The sequence below is a fragment of the Stegodyphus dumicola genome, chromosome X1 (genome assembly GCF_044657685.1).
Source record: "Stegodyphus dumicola isolate Sdum_Otavi_A_Nest chromosome X1, ASM4465768v1".
Lineage (NCBI taxonomy): Eukaryota > Metazoa > Arthropoda > Arachnida > Araneae > Eresidae > Stegodyphus > Stegodyphus dumicola.
The window spans coordinates 77140106-77165217 of record NC_140780.1 but is presented as its reverse complement, the minus strand read 5'-3'; the positions used below and the strand labels follow the sequence as shown (position 1 = coordinate 77165217).

At 33.7% G+C, this 25112-nt stretch overlaps 2 protein-coding genes across 3 annotated transcripts in view; both read left to right on the top strand.

Moving 5' to 3' along the window:
• The window catches only part of LOC118190826 (uncharacterized), a 68028-nt gene extending 66759 nt beyond the window's left edge, over positions 1 to 1269 (top strand). Inside the window, exon 12 of the mRNA XM_035361607.2 lies at positions 48 to 1269. Coding sequence (XP_035217498.1) covers positions 48 to 688 — 641 coding nt within the window. The 3' untranslated portion in view covers positions 689 to 1269. The remainder of the gene's footprint in view (positions 1 to 47) is intronic.
• A 12069-nt stretch (positions 1270 to 13338) lies between these two features.
• Positions 13339 to 25112, top strand: part of LOC118190825 (calcium-activated chloride channel regulator 1-like) — a 55167-nt gene continuing 43393 nt past the window's right edge. Inside the window, exon 1 of one of the 2 annotated variants that reach the window (XM_035361606.2) lies at positions 13339 to 13649. In XM_035361606.2, coding sequence (XP_035217497.1) covers positions 13494 to 13649 — 156 coding nt within the window. In that variant the 5' untranslated portion in view covers positions 13339 to 13493. The remainder of the gene's footprint in view (positions 13650 to 25112) is intronic. The other variant, XM_085808708.1, reaches the window with a different exon arrangement.

Sequence of the window (25112 nt, the reverse complement as noted above, 5' to 3'; positions counted from 1 at the left end):
AATAATTAATTTGCTTGCATTAATTCAAATATTTTGGCTAATTTCAGGGGATTCTTCAAAGCCAAAAGATAGCGGAGGAGATTACGCTGCAGTGAATTTTGAGGAAAAGAGACAATCCCGCCTGTTGAAACAACAGGATTCCGCAGAATCCTCTTCGACTGCTGCAGCGAGCCCTCTACCATTTGACGAACCAGATAAAAAAGAAGAATCTCGTTCCCCAACTCCACCAAAACATATTAATCGGAATGATACAGAAGAAGAAAGCTCTGTTAGTGAACCTGTTACGCCGAGTTCCAAACCTAAACCAGAAAGATTAAAGAAAAAAGACAAAAGCGAACAGAGGAAAGTAAAACAGGCTGAAGAAGACAGAAAGGCTGAAGAGGAAAGAAAGGCAGAAGAGGCAAGAAAAATGGAAGAAGAAAGAAAAGCGGATGAAGAAAGAAAAGCAGAAGAAGAAAGAAGAGCGGAAGAAGAAAGAAGAGCGGAAGAGGAAAGAAAGGCGGAAGAAGAACGAAAGGCCGAAGAAGAGAAAAAGGCGGAAGAAGAAAAGAAAAAAGAAGCAGAGAAAGAAAAGAAAGCAGAAGAGGAAGGTGAGAAAAAAGTGCCAGGGCGAAGGAGAAGAGTTAGAGAGCCATCTCCACCAGTGGAAGAAAGACCAGTTCTAAGAAGAGTCAGAAGGCAGCTATAAGAACGTCTTAATCCGTGATTAAAGAGGAAAAAATACCGAAAGTAAATGCTTGTGGATTTCTTTAAAAGAAAAACATGAGTTCGATGGTTTCAGAATTTATTTCGTAATGATGAAAGTTGTTAGAGTTGACATTCCTTTCTTGTATGAAAAAACTTCCTTTATGAGTTCAGAAACTGTCATTATTGTTTCATTGAAGAGGAATAATTTAAAAATCTAAGAAAGTGAGAAGAAATCTTTGTAATTAAATATTCGAATTTTGTGATCATATTTTTTTGTTCGATTCAGGAAATGAATTCTTTTGTAAAATGTTTCAGAAAAGGCATGAACTGAGTATAAAGTTAGCAAGATAATAATTTTTGAGCACAAATTTGGAATTATAATTCACATTTAAGATGACACATGTGTAGATAAAAAGAATTATATTGTGTTATTTTTCCTTTCTTTTCAAAAATATATTACTTTATTGTTACTTCTATATTTAATTATAGAACATTTCTTTTAATAAGTCATAATTTTTTTCTGAATTTAATTCTTTACCTGTCTAAGCTTTAACTGTGAATAAAAATATGTGTTTCGCATTATATTCTTTTAACAAATAACAGATAAATACATTGTTGTAACACATGGGCGAAAAGAAATAAAATTGTATTTCTTGGCGTCACAGTTAAACAAACATACTTAAACAAAGGCTTCTCTACTTCTCGTAAGAGGAAATTAGCAGTGCTGGTATTCGAATCATCAAGTGCTGCAGTCACCCCTTCGAAATCAAAAAATTATGTGTTATACTGCGAATTAATGCTATGTGGCAGAAACAAATATTAGGCGCAACTTTTAAATTTGAAATAAATAGATCAATTTCACTGGCTTTCGATAAAATCCTTGAGTAGTAAGAATCATACATGAACGTACATACCCATCTTTACGTTTATAAACGTCTTCTATAATTTCAAGAGACGATAATAGTTTTCATTTAATCGACCTCCCCAGCGATAACATCCTCACCCTTTCTAAGATTCCTTTCAGAAGATGGATTCAGAAAACTGTGCTCAGATCGCAGTTGTAGGAGATAATTCTCCTTCCACGTTTTCAAAATTTGTTTCAAAAGTTTAGTCTGATACAGTATTCTCCTAGTTAAAGTCTTCCTGTTAAATGGCTCATTCCTGAAAAAGGTCGGCGAAATGTACAGGAAAAGAAACGTAGTCCTGCCCTGGAAACAAGAAATGGGCAGATGTGAGAGTTTGGTCGCTCTTTTACTTCATTGTGGACATATGTAAGAGGTATGTGATTCAAAATTAACTCAATTTCTGAAGAGTAGTCATCATTTTCTCAAAGTCAAGGAGGCCTTTCCAAGAATTTTCGTAAAGGTTCTTTGATGCTTTTCATGAGCCTTTCACGAAACCCACCTCACCAAGGCGCGTGAGGCGCATTATGTTTTCAAGCTAGGCCGTTTGTTGGTATGAAATTCTTTAATTTTGAATCTACTATAATTTTTGCAAATTCTTTCTGACTTTCATTAGTAGCTCTGAAACTCTTAAACGTTGTCTAATATTATAACTTTACAATTTCCTCTCCTAGCCAAAAATTTCCTCAATGACAAAATAAAACGTTTTTTTGACATATTTGTGATTAATTCAATGTATACAGCTCTAGGCATAGTGCACGTAAACACTATGTAAATCTTTTGAGGTACCTTTCCTGATTTTACTAAACTGAGCCAGTAAAATCAGCAAAAGGAGGGTTTTCTGTAATTCTATTTTGGGGCAATTGGCTAGTTATTTATTTAGCTGTTTTCAAACTGTATTTTCGACTAATTAAGCATTTCCTAGTTACTCATTTTGCAATTTGTCTACCTAGTGGAATCCAAAATCTAGACCTAATTTTGACAAGCGTAAATGTCACTTACCGTGAAAATTTTTATTTTGCTCTCGAATAATAATTAACTCTGTAAGCTTAGACTGCTTAGGAAGAAACACAGGGTGCTCATTCTTTGTAAATGCTGCTTCTTTGAATCTTCCTTTTATATGCAACATCCCGCCATTGTCGAGAAATGGGGCTAAATTCAAAAGTGGAGATTCTTTAGGAATCGACTTACCATTTTTGATATTCTGTAATTCGAAGTTAATCCAATGTTTGCAATAAAATTTTGATGCAATAAAAGTCTGATGTTGTTTAATAATTAGTAGTTTGATAATAGTTTAGTAACGTAGTTACCTCCTACTGCTGTTGGTAGAATAGTCGAGATAACAAAATGCTTTTCATGGCAATGTCTGGCTCATTAAATATTATTAATCAGGAAAAGAAAATAAATATTTTTAAATTGAGAGAATTTTTTTGATATGCTTCTCCAAATAATTAGGCAAAACCTCAAAACTGAGAAAACAACGACTTGCTCATTGAATAGTAAACCTATTGAAAATTCATTAAACACTGGGGCTTCTGGAATGCTTCAGAGCATGGCAGAAATAATAAACAAATAAAATGCTTTCTGTATTTGTTTATTGTGCTTTGGTTTTCTTTCTTTTAAAATATTCTGCTTGTGAATGCATATGGCTATGCTGTCAGTTTTTCTACGCGTAAAAACTTTTGGAAGTCCTTTGTTTTTGAAGCCGTGGAGTACTGACTGCAATTCTTGAATATCGAAGGCAGTTCTAAACTGACGAGCTTTCAATTTTATTTTTAATCTGTAGAGCAAAGTGAAATCACAGAGAATTAGAACAGGTGTATGGGGAGGATGGATAGCAGTAATCACATGGCTGTTTGCTAAAACCAGAGTTCACGTGAAGGCCGGAGCACAAAAGAAAAAACATCTACTGGGCACAACGACCCAGTCAAAATGTTTTCAATATAATCTCCTGGAAAACTTCATAATTGCTTTAGACGCTGTCTACAAATTCACGGACTCTTACGCGATGATCCTCTCGGGTGAATTTACAAATATTTTTTGCCGTTTTTCCGCCCTGAATGCTCGTCGTCTTCCTCTGGAGCGGTCTTGAAATGCGACTGCCATATAAAAATAAGTGCCCATCAAAAATACAACCATGAAAAGCTGTTACAAGCATGTCAAGAGTTTCGGCTATAAATTTACAGCGTTTCATAAAATGTTTTATGGGAATACGTTTGTCGAAATAGCAGCCAAAACCGAGCAAAAATTTTAAAAATTACTCGCATAAAAATTTCCATGCTCCGCCTGTCGACGTGAGTAGGTAAAATGATGCAAGAAGGTAGCCGAATTTATGATCTTGATCTACTTTTGTTTTTTAGTTTCTCCACTTGAGAATGCAACAATAATAAACCGGTAGCTTTCTGGTATTTATGGTACCTTTAATTTCAGATCAACAAATGATGATTAAATCAAAATATTTTTCTTTGTTACTAGACTTTACACCATATGCAGCTAAACAAATGACAGTTAGTGACATATTAGTGAGCAAAAATGAAACAATTATAATTATTCTTGAAGAAACTCTGTTCAAACAGTTTCTAGAAAATCCTAATTCAATAAAAAATATGTTTGTCGACATACACGTTAGAGAAATTAAGTTTAGGTATTAAGAATTCGTGTCTAAAAGTATGTGATAAGTAGACAAGCATGCAAGGAAAACTCAGTCATGTTGTTGAAAAATGTATCGAATATTAACCTTCGAGCACTCTTTGTCTTATGCGTACTACACACGTTAAATCTGATAATCGCTGATACTGCTAAAGTTGATATTGAAAATGTGAAATTTTTGGTGCTATGGCAAGAAATCTACAATCTTTTCGGTGATTCGATAGGAAGACGAAATACCGAAAATAAAAATAAAAAAGAATAAAAGAATACCGAATTTGAACTTAGGGACTGGCTGGCATACACTAAATGAGAAGCAATGATAATGCATTTATTTCGCGTAGAAATAATATTGGAGAAGTTTCACATTCTTTTGTGAAATTAAAAATTTTATTGAAATTGCTAAGAAATATGAAGAAATATGAAGCGAAATCATGAACTTCAAAAATAAAGAATTCTGAATTTTTTTCGGTGTTGACCTGTGATCCAATATAACTTTCTATAGTGTCCATATAGCGAGTAAAATACTTGGAAATTCAAATACGAATACCTGTGACTCTATAAAGCTCTAAATAACAAAATCGACTCTTCCAGAGAATTTAGACCCATCATTTAGTTGAATGGATAACGCCATTGAACATTGGTACTTCGTTCCTGCTTCGGTTCCCCGTTCCTCGTTGCACGAGTTTTATCCATGTGAAACGCCAGTTTCTCTACGAAACTTCTCTATGAAAATAGTCCCTCTAATCAAGTAGTCTTCGGCTCTTCGGCTTTCCATTATCATTCAGCCAACCAAATAAAGAAATAATTTAAATCGAATGGAAATGTTAGTGATATGTTCAACAGAACAGAAAGGATTAAATTTAGAAATTTCTGAGTTCAACCAAAGTAACAAATAACATAGATATAAAAGAAAATTAGTTTGTTATCGAATGTCAATGTGTGTTAACACGTAAAATAACTTTACATAACATTTTCCCTCAGTAACGGTTTCATCATGAAGTCTTTAGCTTCATCTGCTGATATATTTATCTAATTTTAAACAATTTCCAGTGTTATAAGGTATTTTCTCCCTCCTTTTTGCATGCCTTCGTGGTGTAACGGTAATACACTCGGCACGTATATTCGAGAAGTCTAGGTTCGAGTCCCGACGAGCACATTGACATTTTCCATGTCTCCTGCTTCAAAATAGCTGAATGAATCTAGAGTAGTTGATGTTGCTTCTTCACCACCAAAGTTGGTTGATGATGCTTCTTCACCACCAGAATTTGGCGGTTGAATCCCCTAATCTTCAGTCGCCCCTTAAAAGAGGGGTTAATATTTTCTCCCTCCTTTCTGCATGCCTTCTCGGTGTAACTGTAGCACACGCGGTGTGTTTTTGAGAGGTCCAGGTTCGAGTCCCGGCGAAGGCACTGCTAATTTTTCACATCTCCAGCATCAAAATAACCTTCTGACTCTACATACTACTTTAAGGAAACTTTAAACATGTATGAGCACATTTTTAGAGGAATCATGTTCACATCATTGCATTACATAATGAAACACAAAGGGAAATATAGACGATAAGTGAGGGTCTTAAAAATATGTATCTTTGTCACCCAGCACAATTTGACCTAATGGACACCATCCATATAAACTCCGATTCTCCGGCGCAAAATGATCATGCATTATACACTGATGGATCTAAGACAAAGGCTGGCACAGAATGTGGATTCTACGAATTGGATAAAGGCAGCATTATCTTCTCCTGGAAGCGAAGACTGAACGAAAGTAATTCAGTGTTTCAGGCAGAACTCATAGCCTTACACGCAGCAATCATCCACAGTCGTAGGAATGGTCTTAATCAAGTTCTTATTTATACGGACTCCGCGTCAAGCCTCTAAGCACTTTCAAGCATGCACAGCAGAAGCCCTCTGGTTAACAAAATACAAAGAACTCTCCTTAGTATCCCTATACCTTTCCGTCCTGTACTCTGTTGGGTGCCATACTAGGAAATGAAAGTGCAGACGTTGTGGCTAAAGAAGCTGCCAATAGTGCATCCTTACTTGAGTGCCCCACACTTCCAACCTCGCTGCTAAAGCATTCCACATGCAAACTTCTTATAAGACAGTGGCAAACCCGCTGGAATAATGATGCTACAACGGGTCGTCGTACACATGCAATGCTCCCAAGTGTAAGCATGGATCTGCAGAGCAAAACTGGCAGCATGTCACATTTCCTTACAGGACATGGACCGTACAAAGCCTATCTGCATAGGTTTGGTCTATTCAACACAGACATCTGCCATTGTGGGAAAGTGGGCAGTCTAGACCACTATTACTTTGAATGCCGCTTGACGGCGAAGTTCCATCTAAAAAAACCAGCACCCATGTTTCGCGCAGCGTGGTGGAATAATATTCAAAATAACAATGTTGCTCTATCGAAACTACATGCTATCACTACCTACTGCGCTGCAAAAACAAAGTAACCTGGAACAGCTCTCATCACAGTCATTCCCCAAATAGCTAAATTACTGTTTCAGCTCCTGTAATATAAATATTTTTTATACATATATATACATATATATATTATTTATCTTTTTTTTTACATAAATGTATGTATTTAACCCTTTTGTTATAAAAATCTTTGTGCCATCGAATCAACTTCTTAACATATACAAATATTTGTACTCATCCGGTGTAATACATTGTTCATACAGTCATCTAACTTTTTTAATATAAGTGTTCATTCCAATATAGTAAATATGCCAACCTAACACATGAAATACCAATAACAATGTTTCATAATGTCTATATATTTCTGTAGTGTAAAAATATTTCTTCCACATTGATTGTCATCACTTAAATGTATCACATTTGACTTATTTATATACTAAATGTAGCATTCATTTAATGCACTGCCAAATGCATATATGTGTATACATACAATATAATTTCCCTAATATATAGTATTGATTTATGTTATAAGAGTGTTCATGTGTAATACTGTGCTTTTCAAAATATCTTGTAACAAAAGAAAATAATATGTTCTGAACAACAGGCCTTGTATGCCAATGTAACTGATTTCCGCAGAAATGACGTTCAATTCCGTACGGCAAGAACTAGGACGGATGTCATCTCCGCGGTGTTTAGTATGTAAACAGAGGATGTATAACATGGGACGCCTTCCTAATCGTATTGTACGCTGAAATGAGAATGAATGATACTATTAAAAGTATATTAATAGCATTGGTAATTAAATGTAGATGTACAGTTAATTTATTGTAATAAACGCTGGGATTTTCGCTAAGATTTGGCAAGCACTACAGCTCAAAACCATGATGAAAGAAAATCTTATAATTGCAAATGTATAAATAGCTTTCTTCTTATTATTTTAACGTTATTATTTAACATGTAGTATTCTTGTGTCAAACTAAGTAACTTTGATTTTATTCTTCATTTTAATTTCTTCTTTCCGTATTCCTCACCAGAATGCAAATTAGCTTGTAGTGTATTTGAGCTGAGGATTCTGGATCTCGTGGAAGAGAAAGAGTTTCTTGGCGCTCGCGCAGCGTTGTTAGAATTCTGCCAGTTCTGGCTAAATGTAATTTCTTTTGCTCTGTATGCTTACCCTCCGTTAAATTATTTGAGTCAGCTTTTAGCTTAGTTATTGAATCTTAGACTATAAAGTAAATCAACGCTTAAATTTAAGAGACCGTTATTATTTAACTGGCATCGCCACATGTTGTGGTTAACAATAATACGTGCTATGCCCTATTTTGGTTAATAGTTCAGTTTAATAAAAATGTTATTTAAACATTTGCAAGTCTTTATCATACTATTTTAGACAGAGCGATAGTTCGCTTCTAGTCTAGGAAAGTTGTAAGACTTAAGTTTCAGTATTAGGCCAAGAATAACCTTATAAATTTATTATATTTTATATTTAGGATTCCTCTCATTTTTATCAAGTACCATATTCTCTATACTCTGTACAACACTAGTGCTAAAAAATAAGCAACAAATACTAAAAGAAGAGGTACGAATGTAAAAAGGGCCATATGAGGCAGAGGTTCTATCGCCGTATGCAAATAGGCAACCAAATTAGCATAAAACGCAATCCCGCAGTTTCAGCACAGCGCATTAAAAAAGGGGCATGCGGGACTTATGCGTCAGTTTACAAGCAATGAAAATAGTTCCTTGGAATCCGAGTTAGCCAAAGCGAAAACAGGAGCCGAAAACACTATTTGCAGGATGAAATGCGTTGGAGTGCTGTAGGTATGTTGCAAGCTGGAACAAGACAATCCGCTGTTGAGAGAGAGCTCAGTGTGCACCGTAGTGGTAGGCTGTGGAATCGTAACCAAATGGATCAAAACTCTGTAGAGGATGTGGGTCTGGACGCCGGGGGATTACAACAACGACGGCAGATGTGCAAGACGCCGTAGATCACTAACAGCACGACAGCTGGCGTAGCATCTCTCTGCTGCTGCAGGACGCCCATATCCCACCAGAGTTTGTCGCTTCGATTGCATGAAAGTAAACTGAACACCCGATAGCCCGTGGTTTGTGTTCCTTTGCCCCCCATCGCATGTCAGAGAGCGGTTGAACTGGACCCGTGAACAACGCAGTTGGACACCAGAGCAGTGGAGCCACGTGCTTTTTACGGATGAATCTCTATTTCCCATATAGAACGATTTCCGAAGGGCAATCATATGATGAGAGCCAGGGATGCGATGTCGAGCGTCACGCATCGTCAAAAGAGACCATTACAGAGGTGGAAGCTTACTTGTATGGGATGAAAGAGCAACGAACGACCGCAACAACCTCTACGTGATGCCTGGTGGTTCCGTTACAGCCGTCTGATATCGCGACGACATTCTACACCCCGTAGTGCTTCCTTTTATCGCTTCAGTGCGATACCGACGCAATATTTATAGACAATAACGACCATCTGCACAGAGTTCTAGTGGTGGGGAATTAGCTGGAGAATAAAACAATTTCACATCTGCCGTGGCCTGCTAGATCACCGGACCTGAATACCATAGAGTAGGTGCGGGACATGTTGGGACGACGGATAGCAGGTGGTAGTGTGCTTCCATGCACCAATGAAGACCAATGAACCAATGAAACGAATAAACTCTGATAGCTTGATCCGGCGAAGGAGCTGCCTAATGGAAGATTTTGTGGCTTTCCACTTGTGTAATGGAAATATGAGTCAGTTTTCCTTAGAAACATCCTTTATAAAGGTATCCCTACTTTTATACAGATAGACTTCTCATGATTTTCAGTAATCCAAGTAATCCTATATTCACATATGTATATTTTCTAAAGAACATTGTACAAGGTAATGGAAATATAAATCCAGTAAACATTTAGCAATATACATGCATAAACTGTTCAAAAAGCGTCAAATTTCCTTCAAATAATCTTCAACACTTCTAGTTTTAATGACAATATCTTTCAAGTTTGGAACATACCTAACATCTGCAATAGTGCCAAAAATTAACATTCGTAAATGACAAGTATTTTTAGGTACGTAAATAAGCTTTAGTTCTATGACTCATTATAATTTGCCCAACCACAATTCTGAAACTTTTGCAGACGTGAAGATTAGAGTAGTGCATCTTCCAATTACTTCTTACGCATTTTCAACAAACTGAGTTATTCTCAGGCTTAGTGTGTAAGATATGTTCTCCCTCCTTATCTCGTGCCTTTGTGGAATAATTGAAAACCTACCGGCTAGAATGGTAAGGTCCGGAGTTCAAAACCCGGCGAGGGCATTCACTTTTTTTTTTTTTTTTTTTTGCTTTCCTGTTTCCAAAAACCTATAGTCTGTACAATGATTCCCGGGTATGATTTTGAAATTGATTTGAATTTTTTTTTGTGCATGGTTTCGAAGCATCATTTAGAGGAATTTTCTGTGCTTGATATGTAAGATTCATAGCAAGGCAATCAAATAAGATGGCTAAATATCTAAGTTGTCTTAATAAAATGTAATACATATCTGAAAAGAGTTTTAAAACAGTGGAAATGTTTTCTAATGGGCTAAATAAAGGCAAAAGTAATGACATATTCGGAAGATTCATTTTCCTCTGTAGTGATACATCGCAACGTGGAGGAATTCTCAGGGGCCTCAAACCTATGGATCAAAACAAAACGTGTATATCAATTTCACAAAATGTCTTCCGTGTATGGAAACTAATATTTATAAGGCCCTCTAACGTCTCGCCTAAGAACATATCTGAATTTGTGCCGAGAAATGCATGCAAATATTGCAAGCAAAATTAGCTTCTTCCTTTCACGATTTCTTTAATATATCACGTATTTTCTGCACTGTTCAGTTTTAGAGAAAAGTTGCTTTCTAAATTTTCAGCATTTAAATTTTAAGTGTCTTTTGAAACTCACGAAGGGTAAATGTCTTAATAATGCATCAGAGCATCAATACTCTTACCGCCAACCGCGAAAACATATATTTCTATTTTTATTTCAATATTAACTAATTAATTCCATGGTTTTCAATGACATTTGTATTAAACTGATACTTCTTTCACTTTGTAATTAAGCTGATTAATAAATTTTATCCGCTTTTTAAAATTACCGTGAACTCTACTTGTTTGCCTTCTGAGACTAGTATATTTGCTGTCTCTTACACATAGCAAGTTTTAAACATCTCTGCATTAAATATAGCGGTACAGTATTTGGAAATCATTTATGCTTTCATTTCTATTGCTATTTATTATTTGTTAATTATGATTACATTTATCTCTTTATTATTAAATTAGCATTACCCCTCTGATTGGCATCACGTTTCTTCTCAAAACTGCCATAAGAAAGAGGCATTTTCGTGAGTTTAATACCAAAATTCTCCTTGTACTTTATACCTGGATTTACATGCTTTTAATATATTTCCTTAATTCTTTTATATATTTCAAGATGCACGTGCTATATACTTCATTAAAAACGTCACAAAAATTATTATAGCCCGTATAAATGCGGCCTTTGCCGGTCAGAAAAGGCATCTTACTAAGAAAAGAAATTCAGCTATTAAAACTCTAGCAATAAAGTAAATATAGATAACTGAAATCAAAACTCCAGTTAATACACTGTTTACTTACCCCTCCCCGCAAATCATTTAAAATTAAGTTTGTTGTTAATTTCTAGATGTGTTTTTAATTTTTTCCTTGACATAAGAAATGCAAAAAAGTAAAACAGCATATACTTAAAAGGCTATAAAATTAATCTGGGTGAATAAGTATGGCATGCTATTGGTTTACAATTAAAAAATATTGCAAGCCAACAACTAAGCCATGCCTATTTAATTCAACAATATGCCGTTACATCAGTAAAGCACCCCGTATATCATTCAGCAAATATGTAAACTTTCAGTAGCATATTATCACATGTCAATAAAATGTCAGCACATTATAGCGTTTGGCAATTATGTAAGCTTTCAACAATGTGTCTCAGCAATAAAAAAAGTTACTCTTCTCCGTTTACTTCGTAACTGTTGCCGTTATGTGTAATATAAGGATTTTGATTTATTTTCTCACGACTTCATTATGTATATTAATACATTTTTCTCACGACCTTATTTTTATAACTAATTTTCAGTAGAATGTCAGTAGTCGACAACGCATAATATCTTCTAGTCTATATTTCAGATTATAAATGTATTTGCTCGACAAAATGAGCAATTTTAAAAATTTTAAATGTACATTTTAATTATTGACACCTTATTTTACTTTTTAATAATATGCTTACTTAATATAATTAAAAATATGTTTATTTTTCTAGTATGCATAATTGATATATTTTAAACATTTGCAGCCGTATTGTACGACTGGCGCTTGAAATAGGTTGGTTTCCGTAGGTACCAGCAAAGGGGAAGACTAAAATGGGGCATTTATCTTCCCTGGAATCGTATAAAAATACATATTTGTATTAATGCGTGCAATTTTTTGTATATATGATTTTTTAGTAATATATAGGTAAATATATTTTTGCGTAATAATAAAGCTTTTTTTTTTCTAATGGTGGGCACTTGCCTATGCCGGCATAGGTCACTCCTAAGGTCAGATGTGGTGGTCTCTTTATTACGGAGGCACCCGATAGATGGGCCACCATTGTCTCCTATGAAGGGACAGACAATTTTTACATGCATGCCTTCTCCGGGATTCGAACCCGGGCTCTTCGGTATTGCAGCCAGGCTCCCCTAACCACTATACCATCAGGGAGGCATATCTTTTCTAAAAATAAAAACAAGCAAACAGTCATTGAAATATTTTGTTCTTTCTTCGTGCAAGGAACTTTTGTCATATGATGTGCAAAGCAACTGCTGTTATTTATTTTCTGTTTGTTTTCCGGTACATGTCACGTTATTTTTGAGTGAGATTTCTTATTCCTGGAGAGGGGAGAATATCGTGTTTTTCTTCATTTTTCAAATATATTACTTTTAACTGTGCAGAGTCATTAGGTTTTTTTTGAAGAAGGAGTGGCGAAAACTGAGCAATGCTCTGCCCGGGACTCGAACCTGGACCTCTCGAATACGCGCCGAGTGTGGTATCGTTACACCACGCAGACATGCTGGGAGGAGGTAGAAAATACCTTATAATTGCATAAACTCTTTTAAAGATTAAAGTAAACGGAAAAAATGTTCTTACTTGTTTTACCATAAATATGCAGTTGGCTTACAAACTGAGTCAAACAGAAATTCTAATGTTCAAATTATTTGAATGGGCTGCAATTACAGTCAGTCCAAATTACAAATTTTGCTACATATTTTAATTCAAAAATTGTTTAAAGAACTTTTAAATTGAAGCCAATTTTCCGCAGATCAAATAAGTATTGTTAATAGTATGTGTTAGCTAGTGATACAAATAACGTAAAAGCTTTATGCTAGTCGACTGATCTGTTAACTCCTAATTAATCGTTGAATGGAAGTTAAATTGATTGTTTCCAGCTCCTGTTCTACATAGGGCCAAGCATTTCTATTTTTAAACATTAGCCTAAAACTCAGTCAACGAGCACGCATGGATAGATTCTTTCGAGTTAACCCGAAATGAATCAGATAGATGTGACATTCCGAGGCTGAAAAGCTGGCGACTTTTTTTAACAAGCGTGCCTCCTTTGGCGGCGTTCCAGATCAGTCCCGGCGGATCTTCATTTTTCTATCATTTGGGAGAAACCAACAAGCACTTCTTGAGACTCACTTTCATTAACGAAGATTTAATTTTTTATGTTATTTATTTATTTATTTATTTATTGGTATTTTTATTAGTCAGCCATGGATGTTTTTCATATAAACCTCTTCCTGCTGTTGTCACAAAGCATGCTGATCTCTTCTTCGCTTATCCATCTAGATGGCAATGGATATAAAGGAATAGTTGTAGCGATTCATGGTAGTGTTCCGGAAAATGGGAAAATAGTGCAGAATATAAAGGTAACGTCTAATATTTATTTTTTTAATTAAGTTAGATTTTCCTTAAGAAATCGAAAATAATAAAACTGTAATTTTTCTTCTGAATCTTATGTCAGATCAGCCTTTAAAAATTAATTATTACATAAAGTCATTATATAGAAATTATAGCACAATTATCTCTCTTACTGAAGTATTATCGCTGTTCAGTTTAAGAATTATTATATGAATCTATGTTCAGTTTTTTAAAATTTTCTGAAACTGTAAGTTGCGTGCCCTGCGTATAATGAAAGAATGTGTACTGTTGTTTAAATTTATTAACCTTAACAGAATATACAACCTCATGCGTAAACCTTTTAATAAAATGGAATGTTTCCTTTTAATAAAATGGAATTCAAATTCTAACCAACTCCCTGCAAATCATCATTTAAAAAAATGCCTTGAAAGACTATTTACTATTTTTTTTTTTTTTTTTTTTTTTTTTTTGTTCTATAATAAAACAAAAATAGACAAGGTATCGAATTGAATGAATGGGCATTATAATTTATAAAAATTAAGAATTATATTGTAAAATTTAGGATGCTAAAGAGCATGTGGTCATTCTGTTTGCTATAGGTTTCAGATAGATTTTGTGAATACTGTAGGGTTTAGTTATCATAATATTTAATTTGATTTAATAATAAAGACGATTAACTAAATGACGATTTAGATTAGACTTAATAAGGCTCCTGACTGTGTGTAAGGAAAAAACCTTTCGCGGAAATGATGGGTCTTCAATAACGGATTGATGATCTTAAGGAGTGGTCCACCAGCGACCAAGTGAATAACATCACTGAACATTGGTGGCTTGATCCTAATTAAAATACTTCCGTATAAGCTGATATAGACATTTTCGTGTTTTTACTCATGGGTATGATAACAATTTTTTATCAGAAAGCCCGTCAGGAAGGCATCCCTTTGTATTCGCAGGCAGTCTTCCCATACTCTGCTATAATTGTTTAAATTAAACAAGTATATTAACTGCTTCGACCTCATTAGTTTCTATACTAACATATATATACACACACACGCATATCTATCTATATATATATATATAGAGAGAGAGAGAGAGAGAGCAGAAGTACTGGAGGACTCTTGGTCTAATGACTAGCATTCAAAACGCACGATATTTGAAATAAATAACTAATATTTCTAATAGTTAGTTCAAAGAGACAACTGTACTTAATGATGCAATTGCTATGTTTGACGGACAGTTTCAAGACTTGTTTAAACAAACATTTTCAAAGAGTGTTTGGTACTGTCCTCTCCCCACCGTAGTGAAGGCAAACTATTTAAGTTATTTATCAAGGTACGTTTTTCCTTATCTGAGTCTGAAAGGCCTTAGAATAGCACTCGACATAAAGTAAAACGCAATGAAAAAAGTTGATTACATTTACGTATTCTTAAGTATAAACAAGAAGAAACAGCCTATATTGAAGTCACATGCATTCAGTTCAAAGCATTACAGTTGCGATATAAGAAGAAATTAATTAAATAAACCACACTGTTTTTACCAAATATGACATTCGTTACATATGTCATTCGAACTAACATCTATTAATCATAATAATGTTACGAAATTTATCAGTTGGGACTATTATAAACTGAAATTATTATAAAGGTTTATAATGTATTATAAATATATATTAAATGGATGTATTTTAAATTACCGAGATTTTAATGCATATCAGATTGGATTAACTAATCAGATATTCATTAAAACCTGGGCATTAGGATAATTCAGCGAGCCATAGGATAAGTCATCTATGCTGAGTTACCACGTTTAGAGGGAAATTTAGGGAGGAGACTTCTAGCAACTTAAAAGACTAAAATTATCTTTTTCATTTTCTTTACCTTAACATAAACGATTTTCTTGATTTTTTTACTTTTTTAAATTGCACACTGCAACAATATTTATTGCAATGCATAAATACCTATGAACTTGTTTGAATAAATTTTATTTTTAAATATTTTTTAAAAAGTCTTCAATTATAGTTTCCATGCCGAGATTCGCGAAGTAGAGCTTAAGAGCAAACTTATTTATTCTGTTACTGTCTCAAGGAAAAATAAGGGAAAAGGAATTTTTAATGGGAATGAAAAGAAATTTTTGTTGATCTAAAGTGCTTATTTGTTTTGCGACATCAAGTTAGCGAAATTTGTCTTCATAATACGGATCAAAGAAAATTTTACGAAAAACATACTGTTCGGATAAGGCGAGGATAGCGAGTTTCCACTGTATCATTAAAAAAATGAAATCAAAATGTAAGCTAATAAGAAGTGGTTATTTATTTCTTTTAATCGCTCACTTTCTTAAGCAAATGCTATTACATACTGAAATACGAAAAGTATTTGTGCCAGATTATTAATTTAATAGAACATGCATAAATACCGTTGTGTACTACAAATAAATTTCTCTGGATATGTATTAAATCTTAAATGTATTCGAAGATGTTCAGACCATAAGCACATAAAAGTTTAATTTATGTGATTAATTACCCCATAAAACTATGTGCAATGTTTATCCAAAGAGCTTTTGCAGCGGAAACCCCAGTCTTACAAAGGTTTATGAAACTTATTTTAGAACCCCATAACTCCTGATAATTCATTCCCCTTATCCGGTTTTAATGCTCGGGAGACGTAATTACTATTTTTGAACACTTGGTATAAAACGTCAACTCTGTTAAGAAGGAGACGTTTCTTTCTAACTGTGCAGTTTTTCTTATCGTTAATTTATTTATGTAAACAGGAAGAGGTCCTCTTCGTTTTTAAACATTAGCATCCTAAGGAAACTATAGAAAGTTAATGACAAAAACAGCAAAGTATAGAAAATGCAGCACGAAGATGCTGAGTTAAATCGAATATTTTTGCTAGTGCCTTTTCTGTGTTCATTCATACAACTTCTGTGCAATCCAGTTGGTTTTCTATAAAAAAAAAAATTCTGATTTTTTTGTATTCGAGTTTACGTATTTCAGTTTTTAATATTTATAAACTCATAATTCTCAGCTGCGCTGATAATAAGATCGAAGTGGTTTCGAATCATTAGATCTATATACACTATTTAAAATCAATCAGAGTCTAAAGCAGTTGATAAAATATGGTCGGACTTATTGATTAAATATGCAATTTATAAATGTTCAGACTATTAATATTTGTAAGTAAAATATGTTTCTCAATACGCTTTGAGCTAATTACTAAAATTATTATGTACTTGTTAATTTAATAAATTGTATGTACTAGAATTGTCTAAATGCAAATAAATAATTCATTTAAATTTTAGAATACATTATAAAAAAAACAAATCGGCTCAAAATTTTTTAAGCCGAATAAAATATTTTTATTCGAAATGAGTGTTAACTCAAGGGTGAATTCTGCCCGTTTTAAAGCTAAAGTACTTCTGGTACACTTATCATCTTTTTATTAATTATTTAGTCTCAACGAAACATAAGGCACGACTTCTGTGACCATTGTGGCTGTTCGGGTTAAGCAATAACAGACAATTAAACGCAAACGCGGGTAACGTAGTCTAAGGCTACACATTCAATAAAATAAGCTGTAAACTAGCTCAGTTATTTTTCGGCGCGTAAGCTTAAAGTAACCGGCTAGTAAGAGAATGTCAAAACCTGAATATTGCTTTTAGATAGAGCTGGTGGGTAATTCTAACAGCAGAAGCCCTCTCTCCAAGATTCAAAATCCTCAGCTTAAATACTCTCAAACGAATTGCATTCTGATGAGGAATACGGAGGTCAGAAGTTACAGTAAAGATCAAAATCACAACAACTGGTTAATTAACATATAATACATATAATACAATACCTATAATATACATTCAATATAATACATAACGTATAATACATATTATACTTCATGTGTTACATTAATTTTTTAATATTTTATATATACGTATTTATATATACCCCTACACCTTGTTACGCTGAGTAAACAAGTTGTCTCAGAACAGACCGAGAATAGAAGTTCATGGCCTTTTTCTAAGAATTTCCCACGATTAACAAGATTTTTTGTATACATGCCTTTGATTTGTTGCATTAACTAAAAAATAATAAAGTTTTAAGCATCAGGTAATTTTGTTAAATATAAAAATTATATCTAGTTATAAAAATTTTTTAATTCAATTCAGTTTTTGCCCTTCTTGTGCGAATTTTTTTTTTATTTTATTATATCGAGTGGGAATTTATTTAAAAATATAAACTTGTATACGTGTCAGCAAGTCGAACTAACCGCTCATTCATGTTTGGTGTTTTATGAATTCAAACATAAACTGATTGCTCCTACTTATTTTTTGCCATCTAACCATATTCGTCTTTCTACTTGTCTGTTTCTACATTCACTAAACAACAAGAACTAAAAAATGGAACAACAAGAACTAAAAAATGGAACAACAAGAACTGAAAGAATGTGAAATAATTCATTCGTAGTTTCATCTAATTCTACTCTTACTTCACTGAGTTTTCTGCTTTATGTAAAACTTATTTCCGCAGTAGTGTTACAAAGTGAATTAGGACAAAACACTCAGCGTTTGTCTGCCTAAGCATCTCTAGTGATAGAATTAGACCTCCAAGGATGAAATTCGAAAGTCTGTTACAGCATTTATTTCCTGCTCTTTAGAAAAATTAACTCTGCGGTGGCTTTTAAGTAGGGACTGCGATGGATTTTAAGTTCTCGTTTCCATAAAGACAGTACAGTGACAACTATCCTTCACTTATTCGGGACTCGAAACGTAACCTAACGAATTAGTAATAACATCTACTATCCACGACATTAACCCGTCTGGGGGTATTCTGAATAGCAACTGAATCAGCTTCATCAATTAATCCAAAATCGAGTGAAGTATAGTGCGGAACATTGCCTAAATATTATTACTGTTATTTTACGCTGCTACAACGTGGGAAATATTGTAAGGCATTTATTTACACAGAGTAACATTCTAATATTGCTTATGCAAGACATTATCAGGGTCAAAGGAAGCCTATTAACAAGCTTTAAATTTTAAAGCAGGCAACAAATAAACGAAGTATTTCACTTTTGCTTTTAATTTTAATTAGCTGATATGTTCTCAGCTTAACTGATAAGTTGGTTGATGATTTAATTGTAGCACAAAATATGGGGTTGTCTGCCTAAGGAGGAATGTGTAAAGAAATCATTCCTTGATTATCTGACGCATGAAATTTTTTTTAGCTAACCATCCCTTTCAGCTGCTAAGAATTAGACACGGAAAGAACTACCACTACAAACATTTAACCTGCATATGTATAGTTATTAAAGAAATGTAATAAAATACTTATCGTCTTTATTAACTGTATACCTTTTGAACAGAAAAGTCGCTCTCATTTTGCAAATATTTAGGACGGAAAAAATAACATTTTAATCCAGCCAAAATTGCAAACATCACCTCTATACTATACTCTAATTAACATTTACAGAAACTTGAATGCATAAACTTATCGCATACTTAGAAGGACATTTTTTTTCTCATTTCATTTGTAATATAAAGTCCGGTCCCTTCAGCTACTGATAGAACAGTTGCCATCAGATACTGTCTCCGGCTTATGTAAATATTCGAATACTTACATTATAACGTATTTCTCCCGCTTTCCTAGCGTGCCTTCGTGGTGTAATGGTTCTGCACGCTGGGCCGGTATTCCAGAGGTTCGTGGTTCGATTCCCGGCGAAGGCGGTTGCTAATTTTTCATCTCTCCTGCTTTTCCAATTATCCTAATGTCTCTACAGTGGCGCTCGATCTAAAAGGGCGTTGGATGAGGATTCTCCACACCCAAGATTTGGCGATTGGGTTCCCCCAAAACCCCAGTCGCCCTTTAAAAAGGGGAGTGTATAAGGTATCCCCCCCCGCTTTCCTAGCCTGCCTTCGTGGTGTAGTGGTTCTGCACGCTGGGCCAGTATTCCAGAGGTCCATGGTTTTTCATCTCTCCAGCTTTTGGGGGAGCAAGAAAAAGGTAGAAAGATGCCTGAAGCTGCAAAATGCTACACAATTGCTGCGAAGATAATGCAGCAAAATCTAGACCAAATACTGTGCGAAATCTGATTGAAAACTTCGCATGTTATTATGATAATGAAAAAACACATTTGCTTACAATTTTTTAAATAAAATTTTTAAAAAATAATGTATAAGGTATTTCTCCCGCCTTCTTAGCGTGCTTTTATGCTGTAGTGGTCTGCAAGCTGGGGTCCGTGGTTCGATTCCTGGTGAAGGCGTTGCTCATTTTTCACTTCTCCTGCTTCCAAAAAGTACCCAATGTCTTTAAAGTGGCGCCCGAACTAAAAGGGTGGTGGATAATGATTCTCCACACCCAGGATTTGGCGATTGGGTCCCTTAAAACCCCAGTCGCACTTTAAAAGGGGGAGTATATAAGGTATTTCTCCCGCTTTCTTAGCATACCTTCGTGGTGTGGTGGTCTGCACGCTGGGCTCGTATTCCAGAGGTCCGTTGTTCGATTCCCGGCGAGGGCGTTGCTCATTTTTCACGTCTTCCTGATTCCAAAATATCTAATGTCTTTACAAATGTATAAACTGTTCTGTAAATAAAAGCAATATGAAGACACCTTTTTCATTTTACAGTATTAAAAATTCCAATTTATAAAATGCCGCTATTATTTATTGAGTTATATATTGTTGCTCACTACGCAAAAAAAGAAAAAAGGTCCGTTGTCAAACATCGATAACCTACGCAGCTTGAACGGAAAGCCCACTGCCGGTTCCTAATGAACGACGTAGCGCTGACTGTGTTAACTTATATGCTTAATTCTACCGTTTCAGCTTCACGTGTTTCTAAAGTCTAATTACATATAAATTTTATATCATAACTAGTAACTCCAACAACAGAGTTCGAATAGAATGGTTAGCATTTCAACCTCCTATGTTTTCCTTCTGCACCTATATCTCCACCCTTACTGGTGAAATAACTATTTTACATCACAATGCATAAGGTGGTAAGTTTACTTTTTATGAAGTTAGAAAGGCAGTGCAAGGCCATCGCACACCTGAATTTCGTCCTAAAGCAAGGAGGAAGTGATGAGATGGCGCTCTTCCTTTATTCGCGTTATTAGGGATGTGCTTCAGACTACACCTAATACGTCTTAAATGCCAATGCGGAAGTAAACTGTGCGCCGATATATTTATTATCTTTTCACATTCTTAGAGATTGGCAGACAAAGGAAGCGAACTTACAAATACAAGAAAAGAATAAAAAGCAAATTCTTAGATGCCATGGTAAAAAAAAAAAAAAAAAAAAAGAGTTTCATTGTGTCATGGTTTTAAAAATCATTGCAAATAAGAACAAACCACAAAAAAAACAAAACAAAAAAAAATCATAAAGTAGGGTTAAGTGTGAAAAGCATTTAAAAAACGAATTTAGAAACTGTAATTTAATAACTTTTATTTTATATATATGTTAATATAACAGTATTTATACTAACAGTTACTGGCAAAAAATTACACAACTCTGAACATAAACTGAAAAATTGAACGAACAGTGAAATTTTGTTACATGCAGATTGTTTCGCAAACATTGTACGACCGAGTATCATTTGCAAGATTGGTCGTAGATTCATGGTTACAACAACAGAAAAAAATCAAATAAAGCAAGCCTTTCAGGATATAATAATTTTGGTCGGATGATATCTTTTAACAAACATAGTCTAAATTTTTATACATATCCTCTGTTAAGAAAGTTCCAGTTAGTAAATCCTTAGCCAATTAAAGATTTGGGGCTGTGGGTCATAATATGAAATGATATTCATAATATGAGATGACATCATTCTTTCTCTGCTAGACACGCCTTGTCACTATCAGTCTTCAATAGTACACTTCCATATCGTTTGTTTACATTTCATTTTCAACACTCGATTACAGTTTCAGGATTTAATATATATATATTATAAACGAAGTGCGTTTTGGGTGTTAATGTGAGTTTACATTTCTTACTACCTTAACATGTGGTGAGTCTATTATAAACTTGCAACGTTTTATTATGCTTGCGAGTACGCTAATTTTGCAAATGTGTATTAATATTGATTTCTATCGAAGTTCATAGCAACAAAAGGCTTTTGGTAAATGTTTTTTGAAGAATTAAAATTTTTTACATTAAGAATGGACTCACATTAAGGTATGCCTTACTGCAACAAATCCTTACGGGACACCAGAGTATTGACACTTTGACAGTACAAACAAAGCCGCGTTCTGCAAAGTTGACTTTCTATGGAAAATTTATATAGGTATAATTCAGGTTATAAAGTTATGGATAATTTAAAACAATCCAAATATTAGTTGTAACCAAAAGAATATACTTTGTGACATTTAGGAGCCGTTGTTAGATATCAATTTCAAAAGATGCTTGTAAAAAAAGATCTTTCTCTTTATCTTACCTTATAAAATGGGACACCGTAAGAAAGGTATATTTAAACAGTTATGTTAAACTCAGTGTCTGTTTCAAAATCTCGAAATCAGTTTCTCATCTCCTTTTACAGACCCGATTTTCCTGAAATTTTCGCAGATTTCTGTTTCCAGAAACAATAAATTATTCAAAAAGAATATTCTAAACCAGGGTTCCTTAAACTGTGGATCGCGACCCCCGATGAACTCGTGGGACCTGCTGCAGGGGGTCGCAAAAAATTTTAGCACTTTTTATATTTCTTTAACTTATTATAATAATTTTGGAACTACCAAATATTTTTACACTATGTATCTGAAAATAGATAAAAATAAGCCAATACAGACAGAAAAAATGAAAATGTTTCGATGCATTCTTTTTATAATATAAACGTTCATTTTCCTTGCTTTTCACGTGACGCTGTCATTTCGTCTGTTATTTATTTAAAATTTTCACATTGTTCTATGTCTTAAAATTAGAAATTAAAGTTAATGACCTAAACTGCAATAGTATATTACAGTACAAGTGAAAAAATTGACAGTTTCACTCACGCGTGTGTCGGATTTGCGCAATACTTATCTCACAAAATTTTTGTAAATATTATGGGATCCTGGGGGTCGCGAAAAAATCTCAATGATAAAAAGGGGTCGCGCGACTGTAAAAAGTTCCCTGAAAAGAAGAGAAACCCTGTTCTAAACATTTGAAAATTTATTTATTTATATATTTGGAACTGAATATATTCTCTCACATTCTTGTTTAATGATCAAACTATACAGTATATATTTTTCGATCTTCCCTCTACCGATAGATAAAAAATACACTTGAAAAGAAATTTTCAAAGTTTCTGAAATTATTTATCCATATTTGTCAGTTTTTAGCAAAAAACAATTATTTTAACTATTGCATAATTTGTATTCATTTATTCTTAGCAGCATCATGATTTTAACTGACATCAGCTTCCTAAATCAAACAGAAATTTAAATCTAAAATGCAAATATATGCTGTGGGATAGATCAGAAAATCTTACATCTGCTGCGCTGAATAAAAGGAATACTTTTTCTGCATTCAAAGGCAGGAGAATAATTTTCTTTCTGTATCATTTTTTTCAGCATTCTAAAATTTTAAAATAAAATACATATACATTTTTTAAGTAATGTAATTTTATTTACATGCATTAAGAATTAAAAAAAAATTTAGCTGTTGTTTTTTTAGCTGCTTGACTATATATTTTTTATTTTGTAACTTTTTTATGTTACATATTTTATTGCTAGCTACTGATAAATATTAATAACAGTGTGTTGAAATATAACACTGCTCAACGATTAAGGTGTGATAAATAAATATGAAAATAAGAAGGAAACAATCTTCTTTTACGGTAGATTAATTCATGGGGTTCGTTACAGTTTTGCAATTCCGTGAACGAGTAAAACCGTCTTCAAAAAGTGCACACAAATGTTTTTCTCCAGGTTCCGCTGCTCAGTAAAAATATCGCAAGCCTGATATTTTGATTCTTTATACTTTAGTTGTTTAATATGGTGTTCAGCAGGAGATTTAGTTGTTTAATTTGGCAAGACGAGGAGAAATCTTTCCTCGTCTTCCCAGATACTTAGGAAGTCCCGCAGAGTTCTTTATATGAAACTTCATGAGTACTTGCAAAGTCCGGGAATCGAAATATTCTCCGTTGGGAAATGGAGCTAAGAGAATAGCGTGCAAATCTTACTCATGTTACTTAGCAGCCAGATGTCATTTTAGCTGTGAATAACCCATGGAGGTAGGAAAGGGAGGAGGGGCCATTCCGCGCTAGAAGTGAAGCACTACTTTGAAGCTTGGGTCACCAGACGGGGTGTTCTTTGTTTACATTCAGAAGCTCGCTTGATAAGATTCTGATAGTATTTCGACACACGACAGTTCCATAGAAATCGAAAAAGGGACACTCTCGCATGAAAGAAACATTCATAGTGTAATGGATAATAGCAATTTGTATAGTTTACTGACATTTACGCAAAAATCACATCTTGGTTATTTTTCGATAACTAACAACAGCGATTTTGATTATGAATTTGTTTTATAAAATTCTAAGCTGTTGCACTACAAAAATATAGATTTTAAGAAAATTGCTAAAAGAGATCTGCCAAAATTTATTTTCTAGAAGATTTGAAAAGTTTGAAACTTGATGGCTAAATGTAAATATAAAATTATGTATGTTAAAATATTTCTAATTAGGCACATAGGTCAGATTAAGTTTTTATTAAATAGAGTAACGCATGCAAGGGCTATCTGCCTAAAGAGAGAGATGCCATCGTGGACGAATTTTGAAGAAAAACTGACCTTTGAGTGGGTATTAAAAATAATACTTATAATTTTCATTCAAATTATATTCATATATATTTTTTATGTAAAACTTTCGGGTGTATGCTAAATTAGTGTAAATTACTTTACACGAAAAATATAGTGAATGCACAGAAATTAAAGATTTGCACATGCCGGAAATGATAAATAGGAAATATGTATGGGTATTTATGCATGTGCTTGCAAAAAGCATGTATCTGCCTTTGACAAAATACTTAAATATTCATTAAATTATTTATAAATGTATTTGAAATGAAGAATTTATTCACTTATAAATAACTGTGAAAGTACAGTGAAGAAATCTAATGATTAAATGTATCTAATTTATAATGATTATAAATGTTATCTAAATATATAATAACCTTAATATTGAATTGTAAACATAAATTGAAATCCTGTTGACAAATACGTTATAAAACTATTTAAACAAGAATTGTTCGTATTGGAAAGCAATCTGTTAAAAGGTATTGTAAAGCAAATGCTATGAGATGCGCACTTAAGAACGTAATAAAGAGTTTTGGAATATGTATTGTTGAAATTAAGAGTAAAAAAAAAAAATCTGATAAGTATAATTAAAAGAATTATTCCCTTTACATTTTATAATAACTCAGTTACAAGTTTTAAATAATACTTTAAAAAAAAAACTTATTTTATTCCCTTTCAGAAATGTTCAGAGAAGTCAAATACTATTTAATACC